The sequence below is a fragment of the Centruroides vittatus genome, unplaced genomic scaffold, assembly GCF_030686945.1.
Source record: "Centruroides vittatus isolate TY-2023 unplaced genomic scaffold, ASM3068694v2 contig_875, whole genome shotgun sequence".
NCBI lineage: Eukaryota > Metazoa > Arthropoda > Arachnida > Scorpiones > Buthidae > Centruroides > Centruroides vittatus.
Window position 1 is genome coordinate 2,297,813 of NW_027122567.1, and position 25,791 is coordinate 2,323,603.

The window sequence follows — 25,791 nt, forward strand, 5'->3', positions numbered from 1 at the left end:
ATTTGAAACACATAATTATTTTAGTAACGTACAGAATGTTTTTTTTAAAGTAGCTTAAATTTTTCTTATATTTCTTACTAATTCCTTTTAAATGTAACAAACTGATTTATTTTCATGTCTTTAAGGATCAGTAAATTTGTTTTTTTATTAAAGAGAAAATCATTAGTATGATAAAGGAAAGTCTGAATGAAAAATCCCTTCTCAGTTTTTATCTGGAAATACTGAAACCAACTTATAAATCAATGTTATGTTAATAGTGTATTTTGTGATGTTTGAATCAGTTACTTGTCATCACAATATTTTTGTCTGCTCTGTATATTTGAATCTGTTAAGTGTTTGGTCTGATGAAACAAAAAAAGGTCTTAAAAAATGTTTAATTGCAAATAAACAGGTCAATTCCTTGAATTATATCGTCTTTGAATTAAATATGATAGAGTTGTAAAGGTTGCCAGTTAATGGATAGCTTATCTCACAATTATATTAATTAGCTACTTATCTGTAATATGATTTTAAATTGATGATAAACTCAGAATATAAATTCAAATAAAATATAAATTTCTGTATTTGAAGTGTTCTAAATAATTTGATAGTAGTTTGTATTATTTTGTATTTAATTCAAACATGTACAATCAAAAAATGAACTGAGGAAAGATTGAAATACAAGACGATGACATTTTTTTCAATATTTTGTGAAGAACTTTTCATGTAACTGTTTGAATGATTAGTAAATAATACTTGTTTCAAAAGAAATTGTCTCTAGAGATGTAAGAAATGGAGAAAAGAAGTACCATCTTTTATGGCATATAAGACATCTTACCACAGAATATTTAGGAAAAAATTATTTAATGTAATTTGAATGTGTGTCTTTAATCCGAATAAATAAATAAATAAATAAATCCGGTAGACTTCCTCACAGGTTAGGTACTCCTTTATTGCAATTCACAATGTGAATTGCAATAAAGGAGTACCTAACCTGTGAGGAAGTCTACCGGATTTATTTATTTATTCGGATTAAAGACACACATTCAAATTATGTATATAACAGCTACCACATCTGACATTGAGATAGCTTATTAAATAACTTATCTTGTGCCTTTGGCACTTGACTCCAAAATTTTTTTACTGTATTCTAATTAAAAAAAAGTAAAATTAGAATTACACTTTTACTAGTCAAGGAAAAAGAGGAGTTAAGTCATTTATCCTTAATTAAATTATTCTACTTGAATACATACAAAAGCTGCTTATCTGTAGCACGAAATGATTATTCTAAAATATTCACATAAATCTAGTTTCAATTTTACAAATTAACTAAAATTTATGTAAATACTTTGATTTATTTTATTATTAGACATTGATAATTTTTAAATTTGAATAATCATTTTCTCGTTCTTAATTGAAATAATTTAAATTTGAAAAAATTTCTGAACACTGTGTATAATGGAATATAAATATCTTTTAAGATTATATACTATTTCTTTTGCTTTGATATTTAATAGATAAATATTAGTAAAAAAGTGAAATAAAAATAAATGGAATTTAATCTTTTAACTAAGAAATTGATAATTCTGAAAATTGAGAAGCTGATCATACTTAATAGCTTATTATTTGAATATTAATTTTCAACTGCATTTTAAATTAAACTTGCTTTTATTAATTAAAATTTTTAGGTATATTTGATATATTTTAATTATAATTTAATGAAATAAACTTAAGAAAAGAAAAAAATTTTAATTTGTTTAATTAACATTATTAAAATTCTTATATATATATATATATATTTTTTTTTTATATATGACTTTTAATTTCTTTACTAATTTCAATGTAATGTAGATAACTTAAAAACACAGTCTTCAAGTAAAGAAAGCCCAAAAAGACCTTGCTTACAGGCTGATGAGATTAATAATGAGAACAATGAAGATTTAACAACTGTTAATGAAGTAGAGTCTAAAATAGAAAATAAAGAAAATATTGATAAAATGGAAATTGAATTACAACAAGAAAACTTTTCATCAAAGGAAAGAAATTTAGATAAAGGTTTGTTTTTTAAATGTAATAAATTTTGAAAGAATTGAGTGTTGGATGTAGCTGCTTTTTCGAAGTTTTCTTTATTTTAAGAGTTTTTATAAGTTTGAAGAAATATTGCATAGTTTCAATAATGAATAATGTGAAAATAAAAAAGAATGAAATAGAATGCCCATTTATATTTATATTTATAAAGTGATTTTCAGAGACAACTAAAGCATGGTCCAAGTTTTAAGGACACAGTCCTTAAAACTTGGCACCATATTAACGTACATACTTCAAATCTGCCTATTCACGAAACCAAAATTTTTAGGTTATTTTTGGAAATGTTTTTGATACTTTTTGAATCAGTTTCAGCCACAAAACCTTTGAAATTGGATTTATCACCTTTCAATAGAATATAGAATAAAATGGTATCAAATCAATGCTTTAAAATGTGAATTATGTTATGCAGCATAATGATGTAGAAATGTTACATTACTAATTTAATCACTTAAACAGATGCAGTGCTAAAACTGGAAAATATAGATAATAACTAAGGTCCGGATGTTTAGGTACCACACCCATTCGATTTTTGAAAGAGGCAGAGTGTAAAAAGACAAACTAAGTTGGTTTTAGTGCAGTAGGTCCACTCATTGCCAAATTGTTTAGCACCCAAATTGCAAACCTGCCCCCAAAACAGTGATTAGCACCCAAACTATATATTTTGCACCCAGCTTCCCCCTTTTATACACTTTCATAGAATATGCTGACAATTATCTCTTTTTTTGGTGGTTTTTATTCATTCACTTGAGGGGGAAAAACAAATTCGTTAAAACCAGACCATGTATGCTGAAGAAAAAAATACAATAATTAGCTTGCTCTCATCTTTTGTTGAGAGAAAAGGGGTAAAGTGGAATTTTCTGGACTAAACTAAGCCTTAGGATTGTTTTAAGAATGTAAACAGATTCACTGAAAATCTGCACTGAGGTCACCTTACCCTGACTTATGAGCACAACAGTTCCAATTTCCTTTGTTTGGTGTCGGCAACATTAGAAAATGGAAAAATTGTCTGCATCTAAACTTAACATTTTAGCAAATAAGTTTAAAGATGAAGGCGTATGTACAGATGCAAAAGTTCTTTGCTATTCCATTTGTGATTCTGATTTCGGTTGATGTGAAACACTAAGAAACGAAAATCAGGCAACACACAAGTTTGGAAAAGCATAGAGAAGGCAAAGAAAAAAGGAGGAATTTTGAGTATATATTTATAGGAGCACCTGGACGTTGTTGGGGACAATCCTGTAGTGTTTATATGGGAAGAAACAATGGATTCCACAAAATGGTACCTGCTGAACATTCTTGTTGCACCACTGGCCAGGTGCTATGTACAGTACAACCAATGTTGTTTAAAATGTACCAACTTGAAAATATGACCTCAACAAACTCTAATATCTGGTCATCCATTGGGGGGGTCTTGGATAAACAGTGTGGTATTCTACTGCGAGAACTTTGAGAAAATTAATGTGTTTATCAACAAACTTCCTCCTGGCGATTCTGCGGCCATCGACAGTGTTGAGAAACTGGTTGCTGATCCAGTAGTGACCACAGAGCTCTACTCCGTGTAATTGTAAAAGTTATTAGTGGATAAAATCAATGAGCTGGAAAGACATGGAACTGAAATGCGGGATAAGTGAAATGTTGTAACTCAGGCGCTTGATGTACTGGACAGTTTTGCCCTGGACAAACTCAAATTTAGTTTATCAAAAAATCCCGATTTGAAAAATATTCTGGATTGCACTGAACTAGAATTCTGAGTAAAACTGAAACATGTCCCCTTAGTCTCCATCGATGTAAAAAATCTTTTTCCTTATATAAAGACATTCTATCTTCTAAACGAGAAAACTTCACTTTTAAGAACATTGAAATGATTACTGTTGTAAATTACAAAGCTCATCTTCATGTCTAAATTGCAATAAACAATTATATAGTTTGTAAATATAGTACATCTTGTTGGTTTTTGTCTTAATGATACAGCATTAAAAGCAACCAAAATGGGACCCAAAATGGAGAAAAAAGCACCCAAATGAGCACCCAATCCATTCTAAAACTGCACCCAAAAATCTGGACCTTAATAATAACTAAAGAATTCTGAATCTTACTCAAAATTTGCTAATAATTATTATTTACTGTGTGCCTGATGCCAATGTATTATGGTTAATGGCCAATTTGATTTCAAAGGATTTGTGGCTAAAGTTGATTCAACAATCAATAATGTTTACAAAATAACTTAAAAACTTTGCATAAAAAGTTACTACTTTTTTAACCATATCTTGATGAGTTAACAGATTTCCAAAAGTCAGAGCATGTCAGAATATCTAAGAAAACTCTGGAAATGTTGAACCAAGGTGGACATCAGATTATTTCCAAAATTGTCACAGGTGATGAGACATACATACCATTTCATGACTGTCCCACATGTCAAGAAAGTCAGATATGGATCCATAAAGATGATCCAATTTCAACAACTGTGAAAATGCAGAGAGCAATAAGAAAGTCATGTTTGCTATTTTTTTTCTGTAGCACTGGTCTGGCAAAATCAATTGAAGCAACTGAGCTTGATGAACAGAAAACAGTAATGGCTAATTGGTACACTACAGCTTGTCTTTCTAGAATTCTGGAGTCACTGAAAATTTGAGGTCAAATTTTGCATCACATACTGCTAAAAAGGCTTCAAGCTAATAATATAAGAATCATTCAACATTCACTATATTCACCAGATTTGGCATTGTGTGATTTCTGACTATTTTGTAATTTTAAAAAACATTTAAAGATTAGCAAATTTAACACAGGATGAAACTGAAGCTTCCATGACAGAGTATTTTGATACCAATCCAGAAAATGAGTGGCATCCTGCTTTTGATCTTTGGATGGAGCAACTACATAAGTGCATTTTGGCCAGAGGAGAGTACTTTGAACATAAATAAGAAATATTTTGTTTCAGGCCTTACAGTATTCCTGTATTGCAAAACTTTCAGTCACCCCTTGTAATAGTCTATTATTATTGCAACTTTGCTTATTTCTAAGAATATTGTTCAAAACTCTGTTAACCTAATATAAGAGATATGTGATGTGTGAAAATGTTTTCTCTGGCTTAAACAGCATAACATTGCAATTGGAAAAATGACTAGATCAATCTGTGGACTATTTGGCACATGTTCACATATCACCAGTTGTCCATGGACCATACTTTGAGAATTACTGTCTTAGAGAATTTGTAATTGAATATAAATATAATTGAAGATTAATTAAGATTATTTTTTTAAATCAAAATTTTACCTGGATAAAATACAATTTTATGATTAATACTACTATTTCTTATTTAAAGAAGAAATATTACAATGTGACTTTTTATATTTTCATTATTTATAAAAATTAAATTCTAATGAAAGTTTACTGGGCTGCAATTTGAAAAAATTGTAGACCTATAAATTTCTACTGTTGTTCACCTGTCTTTCTGTCTTTCTTCAAGAACCATGTTACATAAGTGAAATTCTAGACCAGATAGGGAAAGCTTGGGCGGAAGGTCCCGATTAACTATATATGAACTTCTGATGCAAACTGGAAGTCATGTTATTTCAATTCAAAAATTCCCCTTGAAAGGAGTTATACAGATGATTGGCACAACTTCATTGCTAACAGTTAGACCTGGCACTCTTTGGCCTACCTAGGCCCTTGTATCACCAACTCCAACCAACCAAGCTTTGCTAACAGAAAAGTATGATGTACAGTACATAGGCAAGACCTTACAGTACTAATTTGATGTGAGGAGCATATATTTTAAATTAAATTAATTAAAAAAATGATTAAAAATTGCAGCCCAACATTGTGACAATGTCACAATAAATAATTGCTCATAATTTCTTTAAATTATCTTACTGCATATGTGTAAGTTCGCCGACCTTTAGGGGGGGGATCGTTAATCCCGCGACAGGATGGTCTAGGGTCGTTCGCGTGTGGGTGTGAGGGAGGTGACACAGACAATAAGTGTCTCACAAAGAAACCCGTTTATTTAAACATAAAACAACTCACACTATGCACAGATCGTTACAAAGGTGAACGTTCGAACATTTTTGTGCCGATGTGTTTCCTATCGTCGCTCGATAGAAGGCCCCGGGGCAGCGGCTGGTGCAGCGACTTGTCGGTTGGCGTCGGCGGACCTTTCGATGGACACCTTGGAACACCTCTTGTTTCCCTTGAAACCTCTCGGAAAAAGTCTCTTGTCCTTCCAATTCGGCGATCACTTCAATCTCTCTTTTTCGTATTGTTCATGTTGATTGGCTCCACGTCCTTCCTTTCTCTCTTCTCGATTGGTCCCTCGCTTGTTTCCAAGCGAAAAACGACCCCTGTTCGAGTCACGAGAAAGAACCGCCTCGACAAATCTTACTTGACACCCTCCGTTTACTCAGGATGGAAAGAATTGATGGAACTTTGAAACTTGCGCTCATATTTTCCCTATTGTTGTCTAGTCTGAGAGATTTTTGAAATTCAATGCTTTGATATGAAGTTTCTTTTTATAATTAACTTTTCCCTTTTTCCTAATTTTAATGATCTAAATTTCGTATACGAGCGACTTGTCAAAGGTCCATCTATACTGGAGGACATTCGTCTACAATCATTACTCATTACAATTATTGCGTTTTATTTTACATTAGGCCTTTTTGTCTTTCGACATCTTTCTCCTTTTTTTTCATGCGTCGCGGTTTCAAATGACTAACGCGTCAAATACGATCTTTGATCGGCTTTTGTCCCTTTTAACAATGGACGATTTTCTACATTCGTTTTAACAATTTTCTAATATAAATAATTAATGTTAACCCGTTTTGGGGACTTCACATATGTTCCATGTAATATTTGAGGATTTCTGGTCATTTATTTAATGAGTTTGAAAATGGAAATATCTATGACATTGCTTTTTTGGAATTCTTGTTTAGTTGGAAATGTAATTATTTAAATATGAATACAATTTTAGAATTTTAATATTTATTTAAATTTTAATATGATATAACATATTAAATTTTATTTTTCAGATAAAAAGTCTGCTGATGATTTTCCTGCTTCTAACAATGAATTGCATGAAGAATCAATTACACAGGCACGTTCTAGTTGTAAAAAACGTTTAGCTGCTTTAGCTGCACGTATTAACCAGTGGGAAGATGATTTCACTTACCATTCTTCATCTGAAAGATTTGTTAGTAAACCTTCTACTAATGATTCACATACTAATTCTGTGGTGTCTAAAAATAATACTTTTACTAACCATTCTAAAAAGTCTAATATTAATACAGTGCATATTGAGCAGAATAACAATAATAATAGCTGTAGAGAAACTTCCTCTGAAGATTCTAACGTCAGTAATAAAATCTCTTCTTTAAATGGTGGTGGAAACCAGATTCTAAAATCCATTATAAAGAAAGATAAGAATCATTCACAACAGGTGAGAAAAGTTGTCGTTTGGGATCATGCTATTCTGGAAACTTTGGTGAGTTGAAAATGAGAGATTCAGTCTAAAGAATTTCAAACATTGAAACTGACTAAAATTTTTAATTAATTAAATCACAAATTAAGTGAATCAATTATATTAAAATTTAAATGTCTTTCTAATTGTGTTGTGTTCAGTGTTCATCTTCTTGTGTGATCTATTTTATAAAATAGTATTGAATTTTTCAAAGTTACTACATATCTGAATGTTTTATTTTTTAATATTAAATAGTTTAGAATTTCTAGTATATAGGTTCAAGTTTTTAAATTATTTGAATTATACAAAATATTTCTTTATATTAAAATTTTATTTTGTTTTTATTAAAATGTTTATTGTCATGTTCAGAACTGATTACAAAGCTGTCTGACTGAGAAACTAGAAAAATATTATTTTTATTTTTAATAAAAAATAAAAATAATTACTGTTTTTTTTTCTCCTCTGTATCATCTGAAAACAAAATTTTTTATTAGATCAAATATTAAATGACATTGATGTGACATGACACTTTCTGTCTGCATTAATGAAATAACCAATGTTTAATACAATAAAATAATTTATTACAATTAGATCAGGGGTTTTAATCTTTTATGATTCCTATACCAAAGTAAAAACAATATATTAGCTCACCATAACAGTTTTATTTTGCAAAATCCTATACTTTTTCTTGAAATTTAGACAATTAAGTATCATATTTAAATATAGAATAACCTAATCTAATTTTACCACTTTAAAACATTTGTAAAGATAGAAATAAATTTTAGATTTTAAATAAACTAGATTTTATTATAAAAATTATCAATGCTAATATTAATACAAATAAACTTTCCTGTAAGAAACTAAAGAATTTGATGAAAAGTATATACATTACCTGGTTTTATCATTTAATTATAAGTAAAATTTTATACATAATAATCATATTTCTGTTATAGCTATCAGTTCTTTAATCAATAATTGTTATTGGTGGCAAACAAATGTGAAAGAGTAATGAAATGATTTTGAAAGATAACATTGTAGGACTCAACAGGAGAGTAATTAACAAATCCATGTTGCATATCATAAATGCATGGATTTTATAAAGCTTGAAAGTTCACCTGTGAGATGTGTTGAACAAATTTCACAAGAATTTAAACATAAATAAAATTTTGAAATAAACATGCAGTGGAAGGAATATACAATGAAAATAATAAAATGAATGAAAGTTTTTTTTCTCTCTCAGTGAATTAATCATTAACATGTTTTAAGTATTTTTTTGTCATTCAGAATTTCATTTTTCTGAACTGTTTGCATGGCTATTAAAAATTGCTGTGTGCACTGTAGGTTGCCAATCCCTGATCTAGATAATGAAATTATTTAGCATTATTTATTTCAGTAAAAATAAATAAATGTAAATAAAAAAAAAAAATAAAGTTTGTAGTTTTGATTTAAAATAAAATGTTTATTTAAATACTCTTACATAGTGTAATACCCTGAAATATTCATTACTATCAGTACAGCGGTTAAAAACTTCCAGGAGAGATAGAGTACACCTAGACGATGGGAAATCACATAGCAATGGGCCCCACCATTACAGCTCTCCACCTGAATGGAGTGTATGGCCAAAAGTGGATCGAGTGGGGTGGTCCCGGTGCATTGGCCTGCTCAATCGCCAGACCTCACTTGCCTTGACTATTTCCTCTGGGGATACATCAAGGCACTGGTGTATGAAACTCCCAATTAACAGTGCTGAGGAACTTGTTGCATTCATTGTGGCAGCTGCTGGGGAATACCGGGACATGCTCGGTATTTTTGAGAACGTTAGATCTTCAATGCACTGGAGATGTGAGGCCTGCATCATAGCCTGGGGTCGTAATTTCAAACACCTTCTTTGATTTTTGCTGTACTAAGAATAATAAACATGTTTTCTCACCCTGTTCGTATCCTTCCTTTCTTGTGTTTGTGTCGTCACTACCGTGCCAGGAAAACGTTTCCGACCATGCATTGCTATGTGATTTCCCATTGTCTAGGTGTACTCTATCTTTCCTGAAAGTTTGTAACTGCTGTACTGATACACCCTGTATATAAAATTATTTATTTAATCTTTTTGAGAAAAATACTGATGAGTATGATTAATAGTGAAATAAATTTTTATTGTTAAATATATAATTGAAAAATTTGAAAGATTTTATTTATTTACTTATATTTGCACATTTTACAGGAATGCCAAGGTTTCACAAAATCTCCTTCTACAACCAAATTACAATATGAGTTTTCAAGTAATTCATCAAAAAAGACTGCTGAATCAATTTTAGAATCCAAGGAAGAGAAGCTTCATTCAGTTCCTGATTTAAAAACTAATAAAAATAATAATAATAGTAACAAATTAATTTCTTCTAGAAATGAAGGTAAATACTAATTTATCGTGGATTATGAATAAATAAATATATATTAGTTGAATTATTACATAATACATTTTCTATTTGAGAAATTTTTGTTTTTAATGATTTTACAATTATATTATTTATTTCACTTAGTTTACCAGCACAAAGAATTAGCATATTATATTGGAATTTTCGTACCTTTCTGATTGATTGATATTTTACATATATAAATCTATCAATGAATCAGTTTTTATTATATAAATAGGGAAAAGCTTTATTACAAAGAAAGTTTAAGGAGTAATACACAAAATTAGTAGTTTTACAATTTATAATGTAATAGTTTTAGTATATTTGTATACAATTATTAATTTGTCTTGACACATGATTTTAACCTTTAATATATTTTTAGATATATGTATAACTAAGAAATCTTATACATTTGAAGTTTATTCAGATAAGAGATAATTCTGTGAATTATTTTTGGTTATTAAGTTAGAAATATTTTGAAGATCAGTTGATTTCTGAATAGATTTTAATGCTTGACATTCTGTGAGAATTTGATATATTGAATAATCCTTGCTTTTGCACTAGTAATAACTATCCCTTATCATTTTAATATATTGTTTATATACATTGAGTATTTATTCAGACAACTCCAAATTTTATTAGTCTTTTTATGACAAGCCCAATATTTATGTTTATATATGGTAATACTGATAGAAATTGAAGAGTTTGGTGGTACCATGGAATGTAGAATTGATTAAGGTTCTTTGGTCTTTTAATATTGAATAGAAAAGGCTGATATTACTATTTATATGTAGCCATATTTTTGGTCCCATTTCATGCTATCTGAAAGTAAATATGATACGCAACAAAACTAATAAATTGATAAATTTATTTAATAAAAAATTTGGTTTTTCTTATTACTCTATTTTGATATAGTTTATTCAATTGTTTTAATATTTTTGATATTATTTTGTCTTTATTATTGTTTATTCTTAAATAAAACCTCATCAGTCTTCAAGTAGATTGGAAAGAAACAAAATCTGCTGACTTCATGTTATGTTGTATGGCTTGGAACATTCTTTTCAATGTAAAATAGTTTCTGTAAAAAGTTTTGTATCTTTTCCATGTCATATAATGTTCATATTGGGCTTGCATAATAAATTGATGTGTTGATCAACTAATTAAATATTTTCATGTGAATTCTGATATTTGAGATTTTTATTGAACAGTATAACTTATAATAAGAAATTAGATTAGTTATAGTTTTATTTGTTACCTTTTTGCAATTTATTTTAAAATTATTATTTTAATGAAATGTAATTCTAAGTTAGGTGATCATCTCAATTAATGATATCAAATTATTACCTTACATATATGTAAAATATTTAACATCAGTGCCCAGAATAACATTGAAGCAAAAATTCTATTTAACAGGATATTATTGATCTTGTGGCACTTATTGACATTGTAGAAGGAAAAAAAAATTGCTAGAGCTAAAGAAAACTGCTTTAAACATGTGCACACACATTTTATTAATTTTAAAATTTATGAAATATAACAAATTATAAAAGTTTCTAAAACTTACACATTTTATTTATAGAACAACCTGCTGAAAATGTTTACAGCAAGGATATAGATCCAGCTGAACTGCCATTGACAGCTCGGAGAGCTCTTTTTGAGAAAGCTTTTATTCATGGAAATAATAGAAGTTGTGAAAATCCAGAAAAGCTTTCAGTAGCTGAAAGAGCAGCTTTATTTGAGAAAAGTTCTGGTTTGTGTAATGCTAAATCATCAAATTTTCAAAGTTTCAATCAGAAGAAACAAAATGAGTCTTCATTTAGTCAAAAATCGGAAATATCGTCAAATAATTCATCATTAAAGCCTGTATCTAGTGTTAAATCTTCAACTGGTGAGTACAATTTATTAATCTTATTTTAAATTTAAGAAAATTAAAATAAAATTAAGAAATTTGATTTTGTCTTCTTTAAGAATTACCTATTAATTCTTCTCCGAGTAAAATTGGAAATCATACTCGTAAAGTTCAACATCAATTACTCTCATCCAAAGACAAGAGTTGGCAGCATAATGAAATTAGTATGAAGACAAAGATTGAACGACAGAATGAAATGGCAGTTCTACTAAATCGCTGGGAACGTGCATCCTCGAAAACAAAAACTGAAAATTCTAATCAAGTAAATTTGTTTTAATTAAAATTTTTATTAAATTATTTAATTTAATTATTATGTTTGTTCAAACTCAGATTTATTTGGTTTCTTCAAAAATTTAGCATTATTTATTCATAGAATTAATTTTAAGCTTTTATAATGAATTTATAAGATGATAATACCTTTTTAAAAATATCTATATTAAAATGTATGAAAATATATTTCATATTAAATGAATTTAGTAAATTTTATACATTTATGTCTGATTATTAAATAATACTTAAATTTTATCATTGTTTAAATTTGAAGGGAAAAAAAGTCATATTGGAATGGTAAAATATATTCATTTTATTTTCAAATTATTGGCTATTCTATGAGAATTGAGTTTTAATCAATTGTTGAAAAATGAGAATTTATATCAACTGTTTCTGATTATGATGGGAGTATAACATAAAAAAAAGTAAATGAATATATGGTATATTATATTCTCCGACTAAGATATTACCGTATTTTACGGTAATATCTTAGTCGGATATCCGAGATACACGGTATATCTCGGCAGATAAGACGATAGTTGAATCATAAAAAAAGGCCCCCAAAATCCGGGGTTGTCTTATAGGGCAGATACAAAAAATTAGATTGAAATTTATATAAATTAAAACCATTATAAAAAACGGACAAACGGTAATTATTTACTAGTAGAGAGTAGGGTATGAGCACAAAATAGAATAGCCCATACGACGTTTTTGTGAATAGTCAAGGTCATTACCTGAATGCCGAATCAGTGAAAATGCTTGCAACAATCTCGAGGCAGTGCTGCCAGATGCAAGAAAATAAATTTGTTTATTTGAAAAATTACAAATAGGACATAATTCCATATACACCATACAGTATTATTATTCAGATGATGATCGCTGATCTAAACTAAATTCATAGGCTGTTGATAGTTTGGGGTCGTCTTATAGGACAGATATAAGCTAAAACTATAAAACTTCGACGAAAATTTATACCTCGTCTTATCTGAAGGTCGTCTTATCTGCCGAGATATACAGTAATTAGAGAATATAATATATGATAACCTTATACATAGTTCTTATCCATGCATATAGTATATAAATATAAAATGTATGCTGAGAAATAAATATATATTTCTCAGCACAATTTTAAAAAGCAACACACATTTAAAAAGCTTAAACAATTTGATAGAATTATTATTCAATTTCCTAAAGATTACAGTTTTTTAAATACTAATATTCAAAATACATGTTTATTTATGAATAAAAACAGATAAAACATGATTTAAAATATTCATCACATTGAATATTGTGTTAAATAAATTTTATAGTTTCTAACATACATGAACAACCTGATAATTAATTTATTTAAACAAACAGTCAGATTCTTAATTATCCTCAATGTATTACAATAATTATTAAGGAATTAAGTAATTTGGCTAGAGATACACAGTTAAATTGCCATCTCAAGTTAAATTTAATAATTAGAAATAATTTAATTTAGAATATTCTGGAAGGAAAGATAAACTTGGAATAGGACTTAAACTTGCCAGTCCTTACTGTACAGATGCATTGCCAGGTTTCTGGACTTCTGACCAATTTTTTTGCTTCCCTACCAATTAATTAATTTCAGATATAACCATACTGGTCAATTTATAATTTATCTGATCTCCTATTTCAATAAAAAGTTAATTTTGATATTGGTTTATTTCTTTGAATTAGTTGTCGTAATTTCAAAAGATTTACATACTTTGTTTTTTATAAATTGAATTATTTACTTTAGAAATGACTTAAATAATTTGTCTGGAGTCAAAATTTGAATATTTTTTTTTTTAAATTGGAAATGTATTGTTGGAGAATTTATAATTTTACTAGCTATTTTTAAATTACATATATCATTTAATTTAAAAACATTTCTTAAACATAATCTTGATTATTTTTTAATATTATGTCATAAACAATTAGATGTTACTAATGAAATATGGAAGGTATATATATACAGTATATATAGGTTTATCATAAATTATGTTCTGTGATTAATATATCAGTCAAAGAATATAGCATATGTATGTATATGATAAATGTTATTGTAAAGATATTTTCTGTAAATGTTTGAGTTGATTTTTATCTATATATATAATCGAGACAAGTTGATGATGATAATAATAATAATCAGTGCAGAGCCCAAACAGTTAGGAGTTGAAAGTTGAAATTTGGTACACAGTTAGGGTACGTCACAAGAACGCACACTAAGAAGGGATTTTTTGAAATTCCTCCCCACGGGGGAGAGGGACAGGATTAAGGCTTAACACTTCCATCAACAATGGAAGTGTTACGTAACAATGGAATTGTTAAGAGAAAGCGACTTACAAGACGCAGATGCAGTTTTTTTGTTTTTGCGGGAAATCGAACATATTTTTAGACCCATCTAAAAATTTTGTAATTAGTCTGGAAACGGGGGACCCAATTCTTGCATTCTGTGAAAATGGTTAAGGTTGACTATAACGAAATAATCTTGATTTTCGCTAAAACGGTTAGGAGTTGAAAGTTGAAATTTGGTACACAGGGTACCAAAGTGTTAAGTACCAAAGTGTTAAGTAACAATGATAGTGTCAAGTAACAATGGAGAACAAGAGAAAGCGACATGTAAGATTTACGGGTGCTGGAAAAAAAAAAAAGTAATATGTTAGAACATATTTGATTTTCAAATTTAAACAGATTAGTTCGGTTTTTCTTGACCTTTCTTCTTTAGAACATTCAATGAAAATTGAATGATATAATCAGAACACGTTGTGAAAATCAAACAATATTAGAACATTCGATTTTCAAATTCAACCTTTCTTTAGAAATACTTAGTTCGTTGATGAAATTACTCTGTTTCTTTTGTGACTATAACGTAATAATCTTAATCTTCGCTATCGTTACTTTTGCCCGAGCAATGCCGGGCCTACCTGCTGGTTTATTAATAATTCAGTCTGCATAAATCATACAAAGTCATTCATTAGTTCATTGGTCATTTTAATTTTGATTTCTCGAAACTTAGTGTCTGTTTTTGAATTTATTTACTTGAAATTGTTTTATTTCAGATATAATTTTAAATCAAATAATAATAATAATAATAATATAGTTATTGTCAGTCTATTTTACTGACTATTTCCTTTCTTATATCTATTTTGGCATTTTATGATAGATTTATACTAATATCAATTACAAATATCAGTGTCCTAATTGTAAAATGAAAATCTTGAAATTATGTACTAATGAAATCAAAGTTTACTGAAATATTTAGTATAGATTAGTTGCTATCAAATTAAATAAAATTGATATTGAAATTACTATTTGATTTGAAATAGTTGTTATTTCAATAAACTTGTAAATGATTAGTATTAAAATCTTTTGGAAAAATGTAAAGAATATTCTAAAAATATGAAATCCTCTAAGGAAATTTGATATAAGAATTTAATAGATTTTAAATATAATTTTGAGAATTATTCTTTTAAAAGATTTTTATTATATTATATTAATGCATATTTATATTAATTTTTGTCATTATATTAATGCTTAATTATTATCATTATATTGAAAGGTTATTGATGTAATTTTATAAATATAAAGTTTATCCTTAATAATAAATTTTAAATTAAAATATTTATTTTAAAATACTTTTATTTATAGAAAAATATGCAAATGAAGAGTCCTATTCGCTGCAACCAACCCATAAATGAAGATATCAACTATCCAATATCATCATTATCTACTATAAATGATACAGAAGAAATATCTGAGGTATATATAAATTTTAATAATAGAAAAATATATGTAAATACAAATGTGTTGTAAAGTTTTAAAAATTTTGTAAGGATGATGATGAAATACAACAATCTGAGAATAATAGTGAAGAAGAAATGTATGAATATGAAGAGGAGGAGGAGGAGGAGGAGGAACAACAAGAAGAACAAGAGCAACAACATACTGAAGAGGAGAAAATTTATGAAGAAAATATTAAAAATAATTCAAATTTAAATGAGAGTGAAATGGTAAATGAAGCAGTAGCTATCTGTGAAGAAATTGATGAATTATTAGATGATGCATTAAGTGACTGTGAATCCAGCAGTAGTACAGAATCACTTGTTCCTGTAAAACAGAGTGCCAACCCAGAGGTAATATATATGAATTTAGAATGTCTATACTATTTTATAAATTCAAAAATAAAATATTTTAATATTTAGGTAACTCAAACTCCTGTTAAACCATCAGTTCTAAATAAACCAATGCAAAATAATAAAACACCAATATCATCATCTGTAGCAGAATCTTCAACAGTAGTTTCAAAACCAATTACTTCTTCAGCTACAGCTTCAAAACCTGAAGATTTTCTACCAAAATCCATTATTGACAATGGTGAAGAAGTCCCATTACTACATACAATAAGTTTTTATCGTCGAAAGAAACAAGGACAACAGTTACTCACTCCCGTGAAGAAAATTGTTAGAAGGGAAGAAGTGCACAGTCCTCCCTCACCTGATGAAGAAAGTAGAATTGCCACATTGCAACAAAAAATAAAAGTAATTATATAAAATATTATAAGGTTCTATTAAATTTAACATTTTTTTGTTTTTCAGCTAAATGCTATTACGTTAAAAAAAGTTTTTTTAATAATGGTGCTGATAGAACAGTAAAAATACCTTTTAATGGTATATAAATTCATTCTATTGATGATTCTATAATTAAAAAATATACATGTTAAATTGGGTTTATAGTGTGATATTTTAAATTTAATGATTTGAATTAGACCAGGTGTCACCAATTTTTTTTTCACAGTGGCCAGATAACAGAGAATGATGAGTGTGGGTTGTATAACCATTTTGTTCAATACAGCATACTGAATACACAAAAAGTAAAGACAATCAACAAATTTATTTACCAATATATGAACATGATTGTTGCAGCAAGCTTGTAATCGCTTTCCTTAGAAACTTTATTGCATGTACTTATACAAAAAGCACTCTGATATCCAAAGTGGCAAAAAGTCACCAAATTCTTTATTTCACCGATTTATCTAAAAATTATATTACTGTCAGATGCAAAAATCAGATTGCACCAATTTTGGCATTTTACTTACTTATTTTAATTTTTACATTGTAAGTTTATCTACAATCTATTATATTTTACCGTATACATAATTATATTTTAGCTCATTTGTGGCACAGTGCGGCAATGGGCCGAATGAACTGACTTTGCAGGCGTAGTTTGGTGACCCTTGAATTAGACAATACTAAATTTATATTAGAGAGGTTGAGGCGCACATATTCAGCCCAAAATGTGAACAGCAGATGGATGAGTGCCGCCATCTGGCAATTCTGTATGGTTGATAATGGCGTTTGCTACGTCTAGAATGGCGAGTAGACAATCGGCTTAAACTTATCTCTTATCTAAATTAATAATTATAATAATTTTTAAAATAATTTAGAATATTCTGGAAGAAAAGAACTAACCCATAAGTAACCCGAAATTGTTATATCTAAATTTAAATATATCTGGAAGCAAGATTGCTTGGAGTCTGGATGATGTAACTGGCAAGTACACCACATGGTAAGTGGAGGTTGCTGGTTCAAGTCCTGCTCCATACTAGTTCTTTTCTTCCAGAATATAATAATTTATTAAATAATTTAGAACATTCTGACAGTAAAGAAATAACCTAGAGCGGACTTGAATTCACAATCTCCATTTACCATGCAGTAAGCTTGCCAGTTACGCCATCCAGACCCCGAGCAAGTCTTGTTCCAGATGTATTTAAATTTAGATATAACCATTTCCGGTTACTTATGGGTTAATTCTTTTCTTCCAGAATGTTATAAATTATTTAATAAATTACTAAATTATTATAATTATTAATTAAGATAAGAGATGGCACTAATGTCTTCCTCCAGTATCAAATTACTTAGTTTTTAACACATTGACTGCCACGTGACTTTTTAGGATTCTGTTGTAAAACGCCAACTTAATTTAATTATATTATATTATTAAAAACTCTAATCAGAGTATATAGTAATAATCAAATAGCATATAGAATGTGTTTTTCTTAAAATAAAGGTATTACGAATTATCTCGTAGTTGGCTTATGTAACAGAAAGCTCTTCGCTAAAGCCAAACTACGAGTTAATTCGTGCACAGACACGATTCGTCCTGTCACTTCACTACAGCCAATCGGAGATGTGCGTCTAAATTCATTAGTAATAAATCGGATATAGAGGCGAACACATCACATTACGTCTTTTTTGAGAGTGTTATTTTTTATTTATTTTTATAATCAAATTATAAATATCCCAAAATGGATAAGAAAAGACCACTGAGTAAAAAACAACTTGATTACTACACTAATCTAAGTGATTCAGAATCTGACAAAATTTTTGGTGAGGATGGGGGAGTTTATTTGGCAGCGAAATGGTCCTGTTACTGTTTGTAAATGGAAAGACAAACGAGAAGTCCTTACCATTTCAAACATGCACGTTGTTGAAATGGTAGAGGTGTTCAATCGCAATGGAAAATGTTCGATGAAACCGAATATAATTCGAGATTATAATCATGGAATGTCTTGGCATTGACGATCAGATCAAAATGCTATCGTACTACACAGCTCTAAGAAAGACTATTAGATGGCCCAAAAAGGTTGCATTACATATTATAGAAATATATATACATAATGCGCACAAACTCTTTCAAAAAGCAACTTCTTCTAAAATAAAACTTATAAAGTTTAGAGAAGCATTCGTCAAAGCGTTAATTGGAGAAGAGATTCAACCAGTTTCAAAAAAAATTAAATTGCAGAAGCTCCACTATTTACAGAGTATCCCATCTACTCAGAAAAAACATCATCTGACAAAGCCATGTCGAATTTGTACCAAAGCTAAAAAACGCCGAGAAACGCGTTATTTCTGTCTAATCTGTCTTGAGAAGCCAGCCCTTTGCGTAGAAGATTGTTTTAAAAATTATCACAAACTATAAAAATATCGTTTTGCTTTTGATTTTAAATAAACATTTTATAATATTTTCTGTTCGTTTAAATTTATATTTCTGTTTTATAAATTATCACAAACAATAAAAATATTGTTTTGCTTTCGATTTTGAATAAACTTTTTATGATTATATTTTCTGTTCATTTATTAATAAATGTTCTGTTCATATAAGCCAAACTTGATTTTTTGTTCTTGCCCCTGAAGCTATCTATTCATATTTACACTGATATACTACGAATTACATCGTAGCTGCACAAATATGGCAAGGAAACAAACTACGATATAACTCGTAGGTGGCGTCCTAGGCAGAAACGGTAACTACGAGTCATCTCGTAGATGGCAGTCAACGTGTTAATTATTAACAAGGCTGTGGCCAAAATTTTTATTTCTAAAATGCGAATGTAAAGCGTCGCTATCTTCTAAGCAGCACTTGACGTTCAACATTCATGTTTTAGAGATGAAAACTTTGGCCACAACCTTGCTATTAATTATAGCATAATAATAGACTGATTAATTATGGCAAGAGTTTGGATTAATTTTAACTTAAAAATTATGATATTGTTTAAATATATTCTAAAATATATAATATATTAAATATATTATAACTTGAAATTGTTATAATCTAACCTAGTGTCTTCAAGAAGAAATACTTTCTCAACAAACAATCATCAGTCAAGCAACCCAAGCTTTAAATTTATGTCATGCCACAACAGAATTTTTTGGTTCTACCGAACAAGTTGAAGGCGAACGATTATTGCTTATAGCCAGTAAGATACTTATATTTGTGCTTTTTTTACTACTTTATTCATAAAATTTATTCCTAAATACTTTCTTAGCTCAGAAAAGACAAGCATACCTGAATGAAATTCAGCGTCTAAAAACTGATGGAGCATTGAGAAAGAATTCAGAAAATGGAATGGGAACATTAACTCTTACAGATATAAGTTTAGGAATTAAACGAGAATTTCTAACGGCCCAAGCAGAAGGAAGATTAGGTATGTGTTTTCTATTTATTGTAAAATATATAAATGTGTATTTAACTGTAATACAATATTTAAATGTTTAAAATTGCAGAATATTGTATTAATTTTGTTTTATTTTTTTAGACAATAATGTACACTACTTCATTTGTCTTATTCGATATGGAGCCCAACTAATAGCAACCCAAATGTTATCTACTGATGGAATTTCTGGAAATACACTCAATTATACGAATTATATAACACTACAAGAACTGCAGAGTGATTTTTGTGTTTCATTTGAAGTGTTTGCATTGGTATGTATTTACTGAATTCCTTTAAATTAATATGCAATATTCCTTGTTGATTTTTACTATTTAATTCTAAACTCTATTTAATTCTGTTTCTAATTTCACTATATATATATATATATATTAGAATTTTGTAATATTAAATAAATTATGAATTTTTTTAACATTATAGCAAACTAAGAAAGAGATGATTCCTCATGATAAAAAATATCATATTAAAAAGGTAATTAAATGTTTAAAATTCTCTCTCTTCTTAATATTATTTAATACATTTGTATTTATTTAATTTTGTAGGAACATAGTAAGCTACGAATAACTCCGAAAGCTAAAAAAGATTCTAAATTAATGTCACCTGGTAAGATTATTTCTTGTTATTTATCCTTAAAATACAGTGTTTTGTTATTTATATTATGTATTTTGTAAGTAATTTATATAATAATTAAAATTTTTCTAATATTTAAACTTTTAATGCATAATTGTTCATTTACAAATGTAAATGAGATACAAATACTTTTAAATAAATTTGTTTTATATTATTGATGCATATTTTAAAGACCAGTTCTTAAAAGTTTAATTTAATGACTGTAAAAGTTTATTTTTATGAGTTCAATATTTAATGTTATTTATTCCTTATAGCTATAACAAGTCCTGGTGGTCCAAATGCTGTGAGAACTCCTAGTTTTGCATTAATTGGTTTCACTCGTTTGTGCCTTACAAATTGCAATAAAAGTTCATATGTTCTAGAAAAAGTATGCTAAAATATTATTGAATTACATTTAAATTCTTTAAATTATGTAAAAAAATGTAAGTAGTTTAATGAAAATTTCTTTTGTAGGTTCCTTATCAATCACCATTAGAAGGTAATGTTTATATGAAAGTTCAGTTACATGCTGAGCATAGAATTGAAGAAAGAGGATTTTTGGTATTTTGCTAATATTTACAGTTAATGAAATCTTTACTTTATTTACCTAATGAATTTAATTTTTTTTCCTTTAGACAATGTTTGAAGATGTGAGTGGATTTGGAGCTTGGCATCGTCGTTGGTGTATACTGAAAGGAAATAATTTAGCATACTGGAAATATCCTGAAGATGATAAGAAAAAGGTATATTTTTATAAATGAAATTAATATAAATTGCAGTAATATGGTTCAAAATATTTTAAAATACTTAATTCATTACATCTTGGCATAAAGATGTATAATAATCTGCTCATTTTTTCATTTTTGCATTTCTATAAATGATAAAATCTTTCATATTTTATATTTTTGATATGAATTGGAAAATGCAATATTATTGTGGGTTAATGTTACCTTAGGTATACAAAATGGCGGCTCGTTTCTGACTCCAGCATACAGAAGCCAGGAAACGTGGGGATGCACGTTTTCTAAACCTAACCTATTCTAATAAATTATCATAATTATTAGCAACTAAATTATTACAATAGGTTAGGTTTAGAAAACGTGCATTCCCACTGTTTCCTGGCTCCTGTATGCTGGAGTCAGAGACGAGCCGCCATTTTGTATACCTAGGGTAACATTAACCTTATTGTGATAATGACAGACTGAAATTGAACAGATTAGAAAAAATACATGTTTCACATGTTATTTTAATATAGTGAATTCAAGGGTAAATTGTTACATGTAATAAATCTGCTAATTTCAATAATATGTAAACCTCTTTTTCCTATTATATTTTAATATGAATAATTTTAATTTCATTGGATTTTTATTTTGATTTTAATCTATCTAATTCTTACTCTAATTCATGCCTTTACACTATATATTTATTTTCTGAAATTGTTTATAAATATTTGATACATAAAAATAGTCTAAATCTTTATCGATTTTTTTTCACATTTCTTTCAAAATAATAATTAAAGTAATATATTTAAGAAATAAACTAAACATGAATTGTTAATTAATTATATTAGAATGAGACATATACATTAATAATAATGTATGTCTCATTCTATACATTTCATTTTTGTGATAAGTATAATGTCATTGTAATCTAAAACATAAAAATAAAATTTTGTATAGAAAAATTCAACTCACTCTCATACTGTTTGGGTTTGTTAATACTCAAAAAAAATTTAATGTATGAAGTAATAGAACAATTTACTGTATTTACTGGCTTATAGGACGAGGTGTGACTTTAAAGATCAAAATTTAAAAAATTAGATTTATTAACACAATTCTAATTTTATTTTGTTTAATCACAAGTAAAATGTCAAATGCACGTAAATGCAACATTATCCTGCAAAAAATACTGGCATTTTAAACTTCAAGGAAAAAGCTTGTAAAATCAACAACATAATTTGTTCACATAAAGCTGGACAATCATGAACCTTTTTTACCACTCGAATCCAATCTCCATCAAATACACTTCAGAGTTTTTCCGAATAATCATCTATTTTCACGTGGGAATGGATATCCAACTCCTGTGTAATTTTGGAATTCAATTCAAAAGCTTTGCTTTCTTTACTGCTATTCATCTTTACTTCTGACAATACACAAGAACGATTCAAACGACCCAGATAGAATACTTTTGTTTTTAAAAACAAGAGGGTGAGCATTCGATAAAAAATGCGAATACACGGTTCACAAAAATTATTGCAAAAATGCAAAGAACTCTTCTTTCGTGTATATAAGATTTAAAAAAATTTTTGAAGCAGTGAAAAATGAATAAAAACCTTGTCTTATATGTGACTAAATATGGTAATTAAAACAGTTTTCTACTACTAAAATTTCTGTTTAGATTTATAGTAATGATTGTTTTGTTTCCTAAATTTTAAAATGAGAATTTCATTAATCTTGAAAAAAGTTTTGGGACTAGAAATTTCTAAATTTTGTCTGGAGTAATTGCAAATGGTACAGTTTTTCAGTATTCTTAATGTTAATTTGGACTGTTATATTTGGTTTACTTAATTACTTTTACAATACTAATCATTAAAATAATAAGACTTGTATGTGTATTTATCAAGTGTCAGTTCATTACATATTTATAAAGGTTTCAATTACTTTTTGAAGAATTAAAACTATGATTAGATACTTAGAAAATGATAAAATTCAACAAATACAGTAAAATCTGTTTGTTGTATAATTTTGAAACTTGCCTATGCTGATGACAATGACTAACTGATAACATTAAGCAGGATAAGTAAAACTACAATTACTAAGAACTTTAGTTTTATTGACTCTGATATTAATTAAAAAGATGTGTTAAAACAATTTAATTTATTAAATAGATTATAACTGTTATTTTTGAATACCAATGATTATTTGAAAAAGGTTTTTGGCTCTACTTGAGCTTGCATGAGTTTAAACTTATTCTACTTGGAACAACTGATATTTTCAAACATGACAAATTAACTCTAAAGAATATTTTGTCAGTGTGGTATCTTGAAGTTATACAGTTTTTATTAATAGTAATTTGTCCTGTGAATAATTGAAGTAAGAAATTCCAGCAATTCAAACTACTGTACTTTAAGCAAATAAGAATTAAAACAATTGGCATTTAATTCTTAAAAAGTACTGGTTAAGACTGATGATTGGTAATTATTATTAGTACACTGATTGACAATATCACTAAAATTTATTTGTGTAATTAAAATTATGTATGTATAAGTAGTTTAATTTCACAGAAGAGTTTTCTGTATGTATCATTGCTTATGTACTCACCGTAATTCTGAGAATTATGTAATAAACAAGTATATGATCTAAATCAAAATAAACAAACAAACTAGTAATTTTGGCCAAATTACTAGTTTGGCCCTCTTTCCAAAGGCAATTGTTATTTGTTAATGTGTCAATAGTCAGTAATTAAGAATAATTTGAGATCATCCCATAATCTCAACCACACTATTATAGTGCTTATATTAATTAAAACAAATATTTGTTGAAAAATACAATTTCAGTGCTAATTCTGATTTTAAAAAAATACAACCTGTTAATTTAATTAGGCTTCAATTTTGAATACATTGTAGACCTATAAATTCCCACTGTTAGATAAATGAAATTCAAGACCAGATATAGAAAGCTTAGGGGCAGGTGGCCCCAATTAACTATATAAGAACTTACCAGAAGTCACTTTATTTCAATTCAAAAATTTTCCCCTGAAAGGAATTAGATAGATGCCTGTCATGATTTCATTGCTAATGGAAAAGTATGATGTACAGGGGCAAGACACTACAGTACTAATTCGAGGTGGAGAGCATACATTTTAAATTAAATAAATTAAAAATATGATTAAAAATTGCAGCCCAGTATTATGACAACGTTGCAATAAATAATTACTTGTTACATATAAAAAGCATTTGAAAATTAACATGATGTTAATTTTCACATATGACATAATTTATTCAAATATAATTAATATAATACAGTAGTGAACCGAAAATCGGAATCAATTGGGGACTGGGGTTGTTCAGATTAGGGATTTGTTCCGATTACGGTTTATGTACGAAAAAATATATTAACCTGTCCGATGTTCAAATTTTTCTCCGTTGCATGTCGCTTCGTGTTGAATTTTTGTCGATTTTAAGCCTAACGAAAATTTTTATAATAATAATCGAGGCTATCATATTGTTAAAAATTATTTCTGCATTTTGTACAAACAAAATAAATATATTGAAGAATATAAAAACATGAAAATTATACTTTAGAAGTAAATTTAGTATCAAAAACGTTCGATTCAGCACGACACAGTCCGACTGAAAATCGTGCCGATTACCGGGGTTCCGATTTACAAGTCTCTACTGTATATAATTTATTCAAATAAAAAAAGTTTCTTTCAATATTTTTCAAGTTTCTTCAAAGATTCATTAGAATAGTAGCTACAAAATAATAGCAAGGTTGAGGCCGAAGTTTTAAATGCGGAAACGTGTAGTCGATTATGTTTGCATTGTGACGCATATTAAATGTTTAATTTTAAATAATTTAACTTTGATGAATTAACATTATTACTGTTGACGTACTGAACGTCCGACGTACACGTTTCCGCATTTAAAACTTCGGCCTCAACCTCGCTATTGGCTAAAAATTATTTAATGATTTTGTTTTTAATCTTGTGCTTTAGATTCTTTCTGTATCATTTTAAAATATTTATTTCTTAAAAAACTGTATAATGTATTGATTGATAAATTATTTAATTTAGTTTATTCATTTTTCTACATATTAATTTGGTTTCAAATGTTTATTAAAACAAGTTTTAAAAAATCTTTTCGATATTATAGGCTCCAATAGGAACAATTGACCTTCGCCACTGTGTTACACCTCTTGTAAAATTAGTATCAAGAGATATTTGCGCCAGACCTCATACTTTTCAATTAATATCAATGAGGCCAAAAGAGGAGGATGACAGAGACACACTCATCTCGCAGAGTGTCAATACAATCACTACAACCAAGTATGTAGAAACT

General features: G+C 28.2%; 1 protein-coding gene across 1 annotated transcript in view; it reads left to right on the forward strand.

Moving 5' to 3' along the window:
- LOC136983000 (anillin-like) overlaps window positions 1-25,791 on the forward strand; it is a 64,679-nt gene that overhangs the window by 38,314 nt on the left and 574 nt on the right. Inside the window, exons 3-19 of the mRNA XM_067279597.1 lie at window positions 1,831-2,034; window positions 7,092-7,543; window positions 9,738-9,924; window positions 11,507-11,815; window positions 11,896-12,098; window positions 15,761-15,871; window positions 15,946-16,245; window positions 16,315-16,650; window positions 19,733-19,868; window positions 19,938-20,096; window positions 20,208-20,377; window positions 20,544-20,594; window positions 20,666-20,726; window positions 21,008-21,120; window positions 21,207-21,293; window positions 21,368-21,475; window positions 25,606-25,778. Coding sequence (XP_067135698.1) covers window positions 1,831-2,034; window positions 7,092-7,543; window positions 9,738-9,924; window positions 11,507-11,815; window positions 11,896-12,098; window positions 15,761-15,871; window positions 15,946-16,245; window positions 16,315-16,650; window positions 19,733-19,868; window positions 19,938-20,096; window positions 20,208-20,377; window positions 20,544-20,594; window positions 20,666-20,726; window positions 21,008-21,120; window positions 21,207-21,293; window positions 21,368-21,475; window positions 25,606-25,778 — 3,160 coding nt within the window. The remainder of the gene's footprint in view (window positions 1-1,830; window positions 2,035-7,091; window positions 7,544-9,737; window positions 9,925-11,506; window positions 11,816-11,895; window positions 12,099-15,760; window positions 15,872-15,945; window positions 16,246-16,314; window positions 16,651-19,732; window positions 19,869-19,937; window positions 20,097-20,207; window positions 20,378-20,543; window positions 20,595-20,665; window positions 20,727-21,007; window positions 21,121-21,206; window positions 21,294-21,367; window positions 21,476-25,605; window positions 25,779-25,791) is intronic.